Below are 15,110 nucleotides of genomic sequence, written 5' to 3'. Positions count from 1 at the left end.
TCTGCATCTTCTGGCTCCCATTGCAGTGCTCTATGCTTTTAGGAAGTATTGTTCCTAGAAAGGAGATTTCAAGTTTAATTTCATGCAGTCAAAAGTTGAACCTAAAAAGTCATCAGAAATGCAATACTTACCGGCCCATGAGGAAATGAGGTAGAGATTGTAAGAAACACCCTAGGCCCATAACCACACATCCAACACCAATCAGTATAGGTCTATGTAATTTGGTTCCGAAATAACTCACAAATATAATCAACAAAAGATTTCCTAGGAAAAAATTAAGATGAAAAATGAATATTTCAATAAGAATGAATATCTTATCCTCATCCAATCATTTACTATTTAATATTTGTTTTTAAAAACTATTTCAAATACTAGGACTGGTACTAGGGACACATGAAACAATAAATAAATAAGACAAAACTCCTGCCTTGAAGAAGAATTTTGTTTCACAATGTCGACAAATATGTAAACAGATCTCTGTGGAATACCAATATTTAAAGAGGGCAGAAGAAGAGAAGTCAGTAGAAGAGACTGGGGAATAGTTCTGAGAGATGTTAAAGACTCTGTGTATGATTATGTAGCCTTAGAAAAATGGGATGCCAAAGTAGGTGTTAGACTGTATGTCAACTCTGGCCTTTCCTTCCATGCCTGCTTCATGCTTGAAAAGGAAGCCAAAGTCAAATTCAGATACATATATGTTGTACAACTTATGATTTAAATATAACTTTGTGTTGGTGAATATAAGCAAGCCAGAGATTTTTGTTTATTTTTAATTCTCTCCTTAGAAGTAAAAAATAGTAGGTCCCCACATTTCCAGTTGGATCTTAGAAGGAAGACTTGCTTTGAGGGGTAAATAATTCAGTGAAATATTTATCCACATCTTAGGATGAAGTTTCAAGATGAAGAAAGTAATTGAGGAGGCCCCATTCCAACGGACAAGCCCTTGACAAGAGTGGCATACAGGGCTGAAAAAGGATCATAGGGAAAGGGAGGGAAAACTGAATGAGATGTCATCAGAGAGGGAGAAAAAACATGAGAGACTCTTTAACTGGGAAACAAACTGAAGGGGGTAATTGGATGATGGGTATTAAGGAGGGCACCTGATATGATGAGCACTGGGTGTTTTACGCAACTGATAAATTATTGGAAACAACATCTGAATCTAATGATGTATTATATTTTGGCTAATTGAATTTAAATTAACAAAAAGAAAGAACCAAATACATGAGGAAGTTCTTATATCATACATTTTAAATTCAGTAATAAATATTTTCCCTAATCCTACTATGCGTAAGGAAAACTTCTATGATGAACTTGAGAACTATAAAAAATTTTTAAACTCTCTCTCAAGTTGTTAATTTTCTAAGTGGTGGTATATATTTTGAAGACTTTTCTTTCCTTATATATTTCTCTCTAGTCTTGTAAGTAGAAGAAATGTCAGCACCTACATTGTTTCATATGGACAGTGCCCCACCAAGTACAACCACACTGGCCTCTCTAGGTTTCTAAAATCCCCATCACCAAAGCCATCCATGCTGAAGGTATTATCTCTAAAAAGCCACCGTTTGAAATCCACTTCCATTTTTGAAAGAAGAAAAGAAGAGACTTCTCTACACATAAGGGTAAGCTTATCTTTCAAATTGCCTTTCTCTGTTAGTAAAACAATCACCATGAGAGGGAATAGGAAAGGATAGATAAGATTTTATTAAGGGTGTGAGGAACAGTCTATAAAAATTCCTGAGGAAAGGTAAGCAAACTAAAACATTGATTGGTATCTATAAATTACCTCTCTCCTTCCCTTCAGCGATTATTTCAGATTTTCATCATTCTCAAGCCACCTATTGCCACTCACTTTTGATAGTTGATACTTCGTCATGAAATTTAGGGCAGTCAAGCTTCCCACCTTATGGCCTTACCACCTTCCTTCAATTACAGAGGTAGTGGTGCCCATCTAACCATCCAAGGTCTAACACCCCACCTGGGCACTTCCATTTTCTCCAGATACTTACTCTAATAATTAAAATATCCCTCATATATTTTAAGTCTCTCCCTCTCAGCTGCATTTTAATTACAGATATTCTCTAGTTTCTCTCCAAACTAACAATTACCTATAGTCATAGAGTCCACTTCTTCCCTTCCCGTTCTTTCCCAAAGTCACTGCTCTCTTTCTACCTTCTAGTTTCTCTATCTACTCTTTAGCTAAAAGTGCTCTGGACAAGATCATCAATTATTGCATTATATAAACCCAGGGAATAATTTTCTATCCTATTTTCTAACTGTATATACTAATGCTTTTGAGACTGCTGAAAAATTTTTATTTTGGAAACTTCTACTCCTTGGTATCTCTCATAACATTCTTTCCTGTTTCCCTCTTAATTCCTTAACACTTTTGTGGGCTCCTTTCTTCCACTTGTTCCTTAAGTATTGGTACACTTCAGGTATCCACCCTTTGTCCATTGGACTTATCACCCAGTACCCTTTCCCTAAATAACCTCTTCTGTTCTTTAATTTTAACAACCACCTGTTTATTCACCAATCAGTAGCTCCAGCCCAGATGGTTCCTCCAATGCTTCCAGCTCATATAACTGCCACTCAGACATCATTACTCAAAGGTCTCACTGCTACTACCACAAATAATTTGCCTAAACAGAACATATCATCAACCCATAGCTGCTACCACAATCTTGTCTCCTTCCTCTGTTCTCTGTCTTAGCACCACTATCCATTCCATTGCTGTAAACCTGGGGACATCTACTTTTCTCATCCACCACAACTAATCTGCCATTAAGTTCTCAGAAGATTAACTCCTAAATATTTTTTATGTCACTCTCTTCTCTGTATTTCTACCAGTATAATCTTGACTTAGACCCACGTAGCTCTCTCTTGTGCTTTTGTGTTGGCCTGCTAGGATCCTCTCTGGTTGGCTGGCCACCTTCAAATGTGTCTCCAACATAGCCACAAGCATGGCCCTGCTTAAAAATAACTCTATCATTTTAAATAGGCGATCTTAACCTGCAGTATATAAATAAACCTTCAAGGATCCATGGATAGAAATCAAGAGTTCCATGAACTTAAATGAGAAAAGAAATTTTATCTTTATTTTCATTGAGTTTTAATTAAAATTAATATTAGCATTTTCTTTGATAGTGAGAATAGGTACAAACTATGGTGGCATTAACAGTACTTAATGATTTTGACACAGATTGTCACCAACAGAAGTTACAGATATTTCTATATGATATAATTGTTGCAGATACCTCAAAATATTGATCCTACTTATTACTTGAAAATTAGTGTAGATATTATATTTAGTGTGTTGGTAAGCACAAATATTACTATATGAAAAGTCATTTTAATATTTTGATAATAACTTTATTCATATAAAACCAGGTTTCTTTTTACTTTTATAATTTTTGCTTTGTGCAAGTTCCATAGCAAGCACGCAAGGTTCTCTATAGTCCATTTCTCACCCCTATCTATTTCTCCAGACTCATATCTTAATAATTCCCACATAAACTTTGCAAGTCAATAATATTGGGCTGAATGTTACTCCGCACATACACACTACTATGCTACCTCACCCTATGCTTCTTCTTCTATTGGAATTCCCTTCATACTCATCAGACCCTGTCTATTCACCTAGAAAACTCTTTATCCGTCCTTCAACATCTTCCCTAAGTAAGACTGTGTCCCTGATGTATGTTTCTATGGGACTTTGCATCTGCCTATGTCACCAAATTTACTACCTTCTATTAAAATTACTATTGTACATCGATGTCCTCCATTAGACTGTGAGCTGAGTCCAGGCAAGGCTAAACAAAGAGTTATTTCTAGCTCCATCACCCAGATCCAGCACACTAGAGGTGCAGAGCTGAGTCTGAGGGAATTAAACACTAGGAGACAAGATCAAGCATCACCTGTTTCAGTTTTGTCTCCTCAGTCCCAATTTTTCTTCCAGATATTGATTAAGTATATATATTAAAGACAACTTTCACCATGGAGGAGGGAGAAGCTACTCTAAAACTGTGAAAGAATGGCATTCATATTTCTATGTAGCATAGTTTACAGGAGAAACCTTTCTCTTCCTTATTCTTTCCCTGTCTTCAAATCTTCCCAGTCTTCCACAAAAATCAGACAGTAAGAATAGACTTTATTCTTTCCTGAAGTCTGTTTCTGAAATAAATTCAGGGAGGTGGGAAAACAGTTTCTTCTTCCCTCTGCACTTAGAAAGAAGAATTGTTAGTCTCCCAGAAATAGCAGGAGAAGAAAAATATTCATGTTTTCCTTGGGAAATAAGATTCCTTTGTTTTCCATGATATATATCTTCCAAATAGGAAGATAGAGCTCTTAAGAATTATCAAATGATAGATTACAAAAATTCTAAATACTCTGCTACTCATGCTAGACAGCCAAAAAACTATTAGCATAAAAAGTCCAATGATGGGATATGTGGCAATATTTAAGTGTTATTTGGGGGATAATATTTAAATGAATTGTTTTTAAGAATATTCCAAAGTTAGCAAGGCTATTCATCCATTTTGGAAAACGTGTTATTCTGTCAGATTAGATGTCCTAAAATTGCAAATAAGGAGAAAAAAATTCAGACTAGCTATATAGATAAATATACAAAGAAGTAGTACAATATAAAAAGAAGTAGTAATTCATTACCAATCTCAAAGCTCCCATTAATAAATCCGACTAAAGATGTAGGGATGTTGAATTGTCTCTCTATTTGTGTGAGCATGGAATTCATATAAGATCCAGAGAGTGTTTTGGATACAAATGCACATGTTATTGCCAACAGAAACATCTAGGAAGAAAGGAATATGAGAAAACACAGAAAAAATTTATTTTTTACCATATATTTGCCACCTGTTGACAAAATATCTTCTACCACAAGACTGATTGTCTCCAATGCCAGTAACCCTTGAATTTGAAGAAACTTGTTTGTTTTTTGTTTTTGTTTTGTTTTTATTTTTTATTTTTTTGAATTTGAAGAAACTTTTAATGTGGTCTGTTCTTCTGGTCTGTCAAATCATGTTAGCTCTTTGAAAACTCAAAGTGGAATTGATTAGTAATATTGAATTTTGTAGGTTAGAGTCTGATTATTTTATAGGCACATCCTGTACATACACAGAAATAGTAATTCTAAATAAGATATAGCTAATAGTTTAAATAGCTCCTCAGCACTATAATTCTCTCTGTAGTATAAAGAATACATATATGATAATAAAAAAAGAACAAAGCATCACACAGATGTTATTTCTATAGCAAATTCGCTCAAGGTCTCTCCAAAGTAATAAAATTAGGTAACATTAGATTGCTGCTCACTCTGTTTATTTATTTAAAGCAGTGTTATATATTTATTTATATTATAATATAGTATAGTAATTTTAAACCATTATAAATATGTTTCTAAACTGAACAAGTACTTGCTATAAGAAACAAATATGAATATAATAAATTTCTGTGTATTGAATCACATTTCTTGTATACTGATACAGTTTCAGAGGACAGTCAGGTTAATGTGATCCATAACAAAAATCAAGGGCAGCTTAAGAAATAGAACCATTGTGATCACCAACAGCTAGTATGGTTTCACTAAAAAAAAGTGGAAAAATAAAAATTTTGATAGGTTTATTAAGTTAGAAAGAAACAGACTTGGATTTCAGTAAAGGATTTGGCAAAGGAGTGTTGTGCACTGGGTAATAGTATAGTCAGGTAGATTATACACTGCTTCAAAACCAACAAAATCTTTCCCATTAGATTGGATAGATTTAGGTCATCCTGAATGGTGACTTCCAGCCCTATGCCATAGGGCTTTTTCCTTGGTCCCACTTAAAGATGCTTCCTTATGCACGTCCATCCTGGGAGGCTATTAAGTCTATTCTAGCCAGCATACCCAAATCCCTAAAATCCTTACCCCACTACCTTCTACATTCCCAATTTTGAACCAACCCCACAATTTATATTGCACCTTATATATTCTCTTCAAAATTATTCACAGTCTTTTCTATTTCTCAGTCTTCAAACCAGTCAGGTGCTTTTCATGACCAGCAAATGATCTCAGGAATGTCACCCTCAAACTTCCCTCCATCTCTGCCTCTCTAATTTCCCTCCTGCCTTTGAAAGATAGGTGTCCCTTCTCCAGTACAATAAAATCCCTCCACCCATACTTTGAATCCATTCTTCCCATTTGAAATTTTGATTTATCAGTTAGTATTCTCTCTTCTATTTTCAACCTCATACTCTTTCCTGCCTCTCTTCCCACTAATTTATATATATTTTCAAGATATTTATGTTATATATATTTATATACATATATATTCAGATATACATATATCTATATAAATATGTCTATATTTATATACATGACATAAATATCTTATAGATATATAAGATATCTTATATCTATAGATATCATAGATATATATCTAGATATAGTTTGTTTCTTTGTATGTGTATATGACATATATCAATCTATATCTATATCTATATCTATATCTATATCTATATCTATATCTATATCATCGAGAGAGTTTGTTTCCTTGTTTTTTCCTCCCAACCCCTGATAGTTGCTACTCCAGCTACCATCAGGCTGTTTATAAGAACAGTCTTGGTTTATTGCCTAGACTTTTTAACCTTCCATTCACCTTTTAGTTTACTACTGTCTGGCCTCTCCTGAAGTGACTCCATAAAAGGTCAAAAACAACTTCCTGATTTCTAAGTTCAATAGATACTTCTCAGTCCTCAACTAACCTGATGTCTCTGATTCATCTAACTCTACTAATCTCTCTTTTCTTTTTGAAATTCTCTCCCCCCATGTATACCTGTATGTTACCTACTTGCTAGACTCTATTCAGTCTTCTCTTTGGCCAACCCTTTCAGGATTTGTCTTGTACCCTCTACTCTTTGTGCTATATGTGCTCCCCCTAAAAAAATATCACTAATGACTTTCCCTATCACCCATATGCTGAAGTCTCTCAAATGGACACACAATGTAGCTGAGACAATTGCCAGCATTCCTTAGTTGCCTCTGGTCTTGTCCATACTTCTCCCCACTTGCCTCTACCACTAATTTGGAGGTTAATAAATATCTGTGAAGTGAATTAATAAAATGTATAACTAGCAAGCAGTTTCACTTCTTAAAACAAAAAATCTCTACCTTTTTAGATGGCAAACAATGTCTCATCTATATCTCAGTATCATCTTCTGCTACTTGTCCCTGGACATAATGTTCTACTTACAGTTTCTTAATTCACCATGCTATTTTACATCTCAGTGCATTTTATAGGATGGGATTCCTCTTGGAATGCTTTTCTTCCTCTTATGCATCAAATAAATATATCCTCTATCTCTATATATAATAAAGTCGGCTCTACCATCCTTTCTATTGTGGAAACTTCCTTGCCTCTCTGCTCTCCAGGTAGCCTTGACTACTCACTTGTTACCTTCCCATCTTACCGTGTACTGTCTCTATTATAGCTCTGACCATAATTCATTTTATGTATTTGCTTGGATGCCTATAACCTCCTCCCTCACTATTCTATGAATAATTCAAAATATAGGATCCATATATCATTTACCTCTGTATCTTTGGTGTCTAGTAAGTGCCTCAAGAATAGTAAGCACTCAATACAAGTCTGCTGAATTAATGACAGAATAAGTATTCAAAAACATCCTGAAGAAGTGGTCAGAGCTGAAAGTAAGCTGAATATAAGAGGAAATGTAACAGGATTAAATGCTCCTAAGCTAAGCTGCCTGTATCAATTCATTTGGAGAAATCTGAATAGAAATGTATGTGAAAAAGACATGGGAAATTTAAATATCAAGCTTAATATGGGTCAAATCCATTATATGGCTGAGAAGATAATACAGCTGTATCTCTAGTTGTTTATTCTTTCACAGTAAATGTCATTTGTAGAAACTGTCTCTACACTATAAATCTTTGCAGAGCACATGACTGAGAGTAAAAAATTTTCACATGGTTTTATAATTCAGGTTTTATTTTAAAAGCAAGGTCTACCAAATAACATACAAATCATATTTGGGAGAATAATTTATTTTATTTTACATTTTAAGAGTAGAAACTAGATGAATCATGACCCCAGTATTCTTTTCTAAGACACCTAGGTAGGCTGCCTAAACTGTTTTGTTCTAGTCACAAAGTGAAAGCAACCGGTGGCTATTTTGACTGGTGTCTGGTGCAAAATAACATTTATATGTATGAAGCTAGTCCTAATAGCTTTTAACAGCAATGCCCACAGTTTGAAGCAAACTTACTGAGGACAGTCCTCTGATGCTTTCTAAAGAATTTTGCTCAATATGCATATTTCTATGTTCAGAGAATCAAAAAAGAAAAAAAATCTGACTATTAAGCAGTTGGTGCCCAATTTTACCTGATGAATTTGTCCTCTCAATATTTTGCCATAGCATGAACATCTATATTTAATCTTGACAAACTCCAAAGTAGCATGCAATATGAAATTAAGAGCAATTATTTATAAATAACAACTGACTTGACTTTTATACACAAATGCTTTTAATATTAATTTTTTCTTCCAAGTTTTTATTTAAATTCCAGTTAGTTAACATCTAATGCTATCAATAATAATAGTTAATGATTATTAAATGTTTACAATATTTTAGTCATTTTTCCAAGTATTTGAAAAGGAAAAAAAATCCTACAAAATAGTATTGTTATTAGCTTTTTCAAGTAAGAAAATTGAAGTAGAAAGAGGTTAAGAAACTTGTCTCTGGGAAACGAACTAGGGGTGGTGGAAGAGGAGGAGGGTGGGGGGTGGGGGTGAATGGGTGACGGGCACTGAGGGGGCACTTGACGGGATGAGCACTGGGTGTTATTCTGTATGTTGGTAAATTGAACACCAATAAAAAATAAATTTATTATAAAAGAAAAAAAGAAAAAAAGAAAAAAAAAAAGAAAGAAATTTGTCCAAGGTCAAATGGCAAGTACACAGTTGAGCCCATGTATGAACACAGGGAGCCTAAGCCTAGAGTCTTATTTTTAACCACTCAATTTTAGGAGAAGGATATGAGAATAGAGGGACAATTTAAGAGGAATTTTTAAAATAAATAATTAATATGGCATTTTAGGCAAAAGTAGTGTTCTAGTTCTAGATCACAATTCACCACTTTTATGCACATGAGTAGATTTTCTCTACGTGTGTGAAGAGAAAGCAAACTTTGATAGGGAGAATTTTGGTGACAGTTTTAGTCTGAAAACCACTTGAAGGCACTAGCTGTAGAATCGAGACAAATTTCCAGATCCTTTGGTTTAAAACAAATTCAAATTTTCTTTGAAGGCAAATGGCTTTGAAGCTATACAAAAATAATTTGCTCTGAAACAGGCAAGAATACCGGAAACAGCTAACAAATGGGCATTATTCTTATAGAGAATGATTGATATGTTGCCAAAGCTTGAAATAAACATTTGTTTTACTGGGTCATTGTGAAGTAATAATTGCATGCAGATCAACAAAGCATTTCTGTCCAATGAACCATTTTCTAGGAGAGACCCCCATACTCCTCTAGACTATAACCCCCACAAGAGTGAGCATTAAAATGACCTTTTGATCCAAGAAATCAATTCTTGCTGTAACATATTATGCACCTGAAAACTTTAAGACCTTGTCTTCCATTTAAATTCCTCAAAACTATTTCTGATTAAATTGTCTGAATCAATAGCCCTTAATTTAACCCTCAGTTATAAAACTAACTTCAGCAAAGCAAGAAATTACCAATTTATCAGATAATGTGACATTAAAACTAAATCATTTCATGTGAAAAACTTTACAGGCTCTAAGTTAAAAAAATAGTACATATACATATATATATACACACACACAAGTCCATACCTTCAGCTTGGAAAGACATCTCATTCTATGAGTTTCAAGTCTTTTCTCAATTTCTGCCATGTTGCTCTTCTGAGTGTTTCAAGATATTTAGGTATTAAATCTTGATATTTCTTATTTCTATCCTTTTAAGAAGACAAAAACCTATTAATTGGCAAAATCATAAGTCGTCATTCTTTTGAAGAAAACATGGAATCTGAGTAACAATCAGAATCCATTGTATTACAAAAATACCTGAGAAGCTTTGATTCAGATCTAGAAGAAAATAATGACGTTAGAGAAAATTTAGTTGCTAATTTTCCATTGAGAAAGTTACATCAAATAACTTGTTACTCTTTAGTGAGATTAAAGATATTAGAATAATTTGCTATGGTCTCCTTGCAAAATAATAACCACGTGGTTAAAACAAACCACGTTTCATTTCTTTAGCCAAAACAAATAGAACCAAAGTGAGGTTTTTGGACTTACATGAAAATGCTCCTTTTAAGAACACAAAGACTTTGATTTGTGTTTGTGCTAAAAATCTGCTTCAGCAAGCCTACCAAGGCTCAAAAATCTCTATTTGGCCAGGCTCCCTCTTCAAGTTCTTTGCGTTCCAAGACTTCCCTGGAGTCTCAGGAAGGGAAACGCTTTCTGAGGCACTGCTGATTCACAGAAACCTGGGGAGATATGGAATTTTAATCATGGAAATAGCCTAAGTAAAAATAACAAATAATTCTATGATCTGGAAAAGAATCCTACAGTTTGAAGGTAGAATGTGAGGTTTAGAAGACCAAACATATAAGTGGAGATCTTTATCCTTACACATTTCATAAATATATGTGCATTTTCATATGTATGATATGTAGGCACACATTTTTATATGTAAAACAAAAGGATGACTTAAACTCTATTATATTCTACTAACTCCTTGTCAAAGATTTTGTCTACTATGTCTTGAAAGAAGGGGATTATTTTGTACCAAAACCAAAGTGTTTCACACTGGCAACACTTATTCTAGTAAATCCATTTCAAGTTGCCAGAATGATACTTTACTAGTATCCCCAGCATTAATTTATTAAAATCCTATGAACAATATCCATTTTAACAAGTGATCCTCAATGACATTAACTTTCTAAAACCTAATTGCTTTACCTCTATACATTTTCTTTTTTTTTTTAAGATTTTATTTATTTATTCATGAGAAACAGAGAGAGAGAAAGAGAGAGAGAGAGGCAGAGACACAGGCAGAGGGAGAAGCAGGCTCCATGCAGGGAGCCCGTGTGGGACTTGATCCCGGCTCTCCAGGATCACATCCTGGGCTGAAGGCGGCACTAAACCACTGAGCCACCAGGGCTGCCCCCTCTATACATTTTCTGAAGGCAACAGCCACTGAGCTGTTACATATGATTTTAAATCTCTCTACTCATTCCCTCACAGATGTAACAAACATTTATTGGAAGACTGCTATGTACCAATCATAGTGCTAAGCACAGGATTTTAGCAGTGAACAAGACAGATAAGTTCTCTTACAGATAATATAAACTAGTTAGAAAGGTGTAGGCCTCTGTGAAATGTACTTGGACTCAGATCCCAAGGAACTTATATTTTTATTGAAAAGGGTGAAACTTTTAAATAAAACACTTTAGAACTGAACAGCATATGGTCAAATACAAATTGGTACATAAGTGGTGAAAGTTTCATAGATTATAAATGAAAATGATTAGAAGCTTGGCAAATCTGAATAGCATACAAATGAACTCATGCTGAAGTCCCCCACATAAAATGCCAAATCACCTTAATTATGGATCAAGTACATGGCACTAGTTTTGGAAAGACCGAGAGATGGAATTAATTTTTTAAAAGAATAGGAACTGCTATTTTTTGGTCCTCGTTTGTAATATCTGCTTTTATCAGAAACCTCTCAACTGCCCTCATTCTTCTTTCTTCGATTTAGAATCCAGTCTTCCTCCTCTCTCTTTTTTTCTTTCTATTCTTCTTGACAATATCTGAACCCAATTATGGTCACCCAATCAAACAATAAGAGGGAGAAAACTTTTTCCTCTTCCATATCAAAGTTGGCTTCACTCTTTTTAGTGGGTAAAGTCATGACTATTCTGAATACCTATTTTTCCCATGCAGCCACAGGAGGTGGAGTTAGTGACACAGAAAATCACTACAAAGGGGAATTCTCTAGTTCCATCCCTGCATTATGATACGATGTACCCACCTTGAGCAGTTTTTGTTATCTGGCCTCAAAGATTTGTTTAAAATGTGTTTACTGTCTTGAGAGAAGTTTTATAAACAGTTGTCTTGACTGGGATAAGAGGTAGTGTTTGAAGCTAAGCACTTGGAAGGAATTCAATGTGATTGAGTTAACACTGAGCATTCCCCCAAAACATTTTAGCTTTTCAGACACATTTAAAAAAAATTAATGGGGGAAAATGAATGAATGAATGGATAAAATCTATTCTGTTTATTTAATAAAATCCATGAAATCCAATAGTTAATGTCACAATCACTGTTGAGTACTTTGGCTCCAAATCAGGGAATGCACGTGTTGTTTCTCCATATCCTTGTGGCCTTGCAAGTGCCAGCCATGTGAACAGACTCCTTTTGTTAGCACAATGTTGTTTATACGGTGACTTCTGCTCCTGGAACCACAGTGTCACCAACGAATCCCCATCAATCATTACTGTTAATGAAAACAACTTGCTCAAGTTTTATTAAATGGAGAAGCATTTTCTTTCTTTAACTCTTCTCAGCATTCAAATGAAGGCAAGTAATTCTTTAGTATGCATTCTCTACAAAAGTGATTGAGTTTCTTCCAGGCCTCCTGGTCACAACCCTGTTGAGATTCTTTGTTTTTGTTTTTGTTTTTAGTTGTGGTAAAAACACATTATAGAATTGTTAACTAAATTCATATTTTAGGTCGTTGGACCTTAGAGCTATTTCATCGTGCATGATTGAAACTCTATAACCATTGTATAGCAACACAGTGAGGGTAGTGGGTTGGAAGGGAGTGTTGGCACCTTGGGTTGTCAGCCCTTAATGGTATGTCTCCAATCACAAAAGAATACAACATTTAACAAAGCAAATAAATGGTCATGTTTGTGCTTTTTCCCCAGGGTTAAGTATCTATACATTGTTCTTTATTACTATAAATAACCAGAGGAAAATGTGTATGTTTAATTTTGCATTATTCTATACTATTGAATGAATAAAATGAAGACTTTCCTTTATCATGGCAAAACTGGTAGTACATAACACGAAGAAGACTTAAGAGAACATCCTTCCCCCAGGAAGAAAAGAGAGGGCTGCCCCAGCAAAAATCTTATGAAAGTTGTTTATTTCCAGAGTCTTCAAGTCACTCCTAGTTCTGCAAGAGAAGAACCACCTCTTGGTGGTATCCAGCTGAAATAATTTCAGCCAATACCAAATCAAGTTAAGCGCCAATAAGGCATGTATAGAAGCAATAATAATACTTTGTGTGGTGCCTTCCACATTATTTGTCTTCTATTAGTTCATTTTCATCTGAAATCAAAAAATAAGATAATGTGGGTAGCCCTGGTGGCGCAGAGGTTTAGCGCCGCCTGCAGCCCAGGGTGTGATCCTGGAGACCCTGGATCCAGTCCCACTTCAGGCTCTCTGCGTGGAGCCTGCTTCTCCCTCTGCCTCTGTCTCTGCCTCTCTCTCTCTCTCTGTCTCTATGAATAAATAAATAAAATCTTAAAAAAATAAGATAATGGATTCTGTAAATCAGCTTTACAAGTATTATTTTAATTCCTACATTCAGAGGAGGTACCAGGAATGCATGACTCCAGGCAAAAATAGAGGTGAAATTTAACTGGGGCATAGACTCAGACACTGATTCTACCATGGAAAGCAAAGTATGGAACACACAATAACACAAGCAAAACCTGCCATCAGCAGCAATCCAGTAATAAAAATACCTAACCTGTTACTTTGGATAACATACCATCTAACTCCAGATAACAGACCAAAATGTGGAAAAGTAAACATGAAACCTGCTCTAAATCTTTAGGAGAACTGGCTGTAAATATCATCAGTATTATATCCCATGCCAAGTCATGCTAGAGAATGGTCAAATAATTATGGGAATAACCATTGTTTTCCACATTTGCAATTTTTTAAAAAAGATTTATTTATTTTTAAGAGAGAGGACAAGAGCACAAGTGGGGTGGAGAGCAGAAGGAGAGAAACTCAAGCAGATTCTCTGCTGAGTTCAGAGCCTGACCCTAGCTTGATCTCATGACCCTGAGATTATGACCTGAGCTTGAAACCAAGAGTCAGAGGCTCAATCAACTGAGCCTCTCAGGCACCTCTTCCACACTTACAATTTATAAACTCTTTCATTTCTTCAGATTATTATCCCATTTTTTTCTTCCTTTTGCCTGTACAGACCTAATTTTGGATAGAAAAACATATTCCTTAATTTAATTATGGCACATAGATACTGAATTGCTCCTTTTTCTCATAGAAAAAGAATACAACATTTAACAAAGCTTTTATGTTTATGAAGCTCCCCAAATAACTGAAAATCCAATAAAATGTTTACATTTCCCCCAAACCCATTATTTGTTCATTCACATTCATGGAGGCAGCCAGATATAATAAAAATGTCAGAACTTGAAGCCCAGTTAGTGAATTCTAGTTCAGTTGTGAGTTGTTTAAATCTTTTAGCCTATATTTTCTTACCTATGATGTGGGATAGCTATATGCTTATGCCTACCTTTTAAGATTGTGAATGAAGATTGTTATAAAATTTATATAATATCCCTGTGGGGTTGTTGGAATAAAGTAGTTATTTTATTGATGGTTAATTCTATTAATAGTTATTCTATTAATGATTATTCATTCATTCCCCAAATATTTATGAAGACTTTACTATGTTCCAAGCACAGTAGTTGGTGCTAGGGATACAAAGATGAATAATAACATATGTGCCTGTTCATAAGCTATTGAGAGAGATAGACAATTAAATGATAAACATAGCTAGCTAGTGCCATAACACAGGCAATTTAAGCTAAGTAATGGGAAGAGACAATTAAAACTTTTTTGGGGTATTCATTTGGAATATCATTTGAATACAGCACCATAGTTCAAGTACTTGGATTTTAAAATGAAACACAACTGGTCTAAAAGCTTGTTGTTAAACTAGCTGTGTGGTTTTGTACAAGTCACCTTATTCTATCCACACAATGAAGACAGTCTCTACCTTTGTATCAGCCAAGGTCC

At 34.8% G+C, this 15,110-nt stretch overlaps 1 protein-coding gene across 8 annotated transcripts in view; it reads right to left on the bottom strand.

Moving 5' to 3' along the window:
• Positions 1-15,110, bottom strand: part of SLCO1A2 (solute carrier organic anion transporter family member 1A2) — a 124,605-nt gene that overhangs the window by 45,181 nt on the left and 64,314 nt on the right. For 4 of the 8 annotated variants that reach the window (XM_072798766.1, XM_072798767.1, XM_072798768.1 and 1 more), the window contains 4 exons: positions 10,341-10,531; positions 9,876-9,997; positions 4,669-4,810; positions 132-264 (listed from right to left, as the gene is read on the bottom strand). In XM_072798766.1, coding sequence (XP_072654867.1) covers positions 132-264; positions 4,669-4,810; positions 9,876-9,935 — 335 coding nt within the window. In that variant the 5' untranslated portion in view covers positions 9,936-9,997; positions 10,341-10,531. Of the gene's footprint in view, positions 1-131; positions 265-4,668; positions 4,811-9,875; positions 10,017-10,340; positions 10,532-15,110 lie in introns of all 8 variants that reach the window. The other 4 variants (XM_072798771.1, XM_072798770.1, XM_072798772.1 and 1 more) reach the window with 4 other exon arrangements.

The sequence above is a fragment of the Canis lupus genome, chromosome 25 (assembly GCF_048164855.1).
Source record: "Canis lupus baileyi chromosome 25, mCanLup2.hap1, whole genome shotgun sequence".
In the NCBI taxonomy this organism is placed as follows: Eukaryota; Metazoa; Chordata; class Mammalia; order Carnivora; family Canidae; genus Canis; species Canis lupus.
This window is presented reverse-complemented; position numbering and strand designations above follow the sequence as displayed.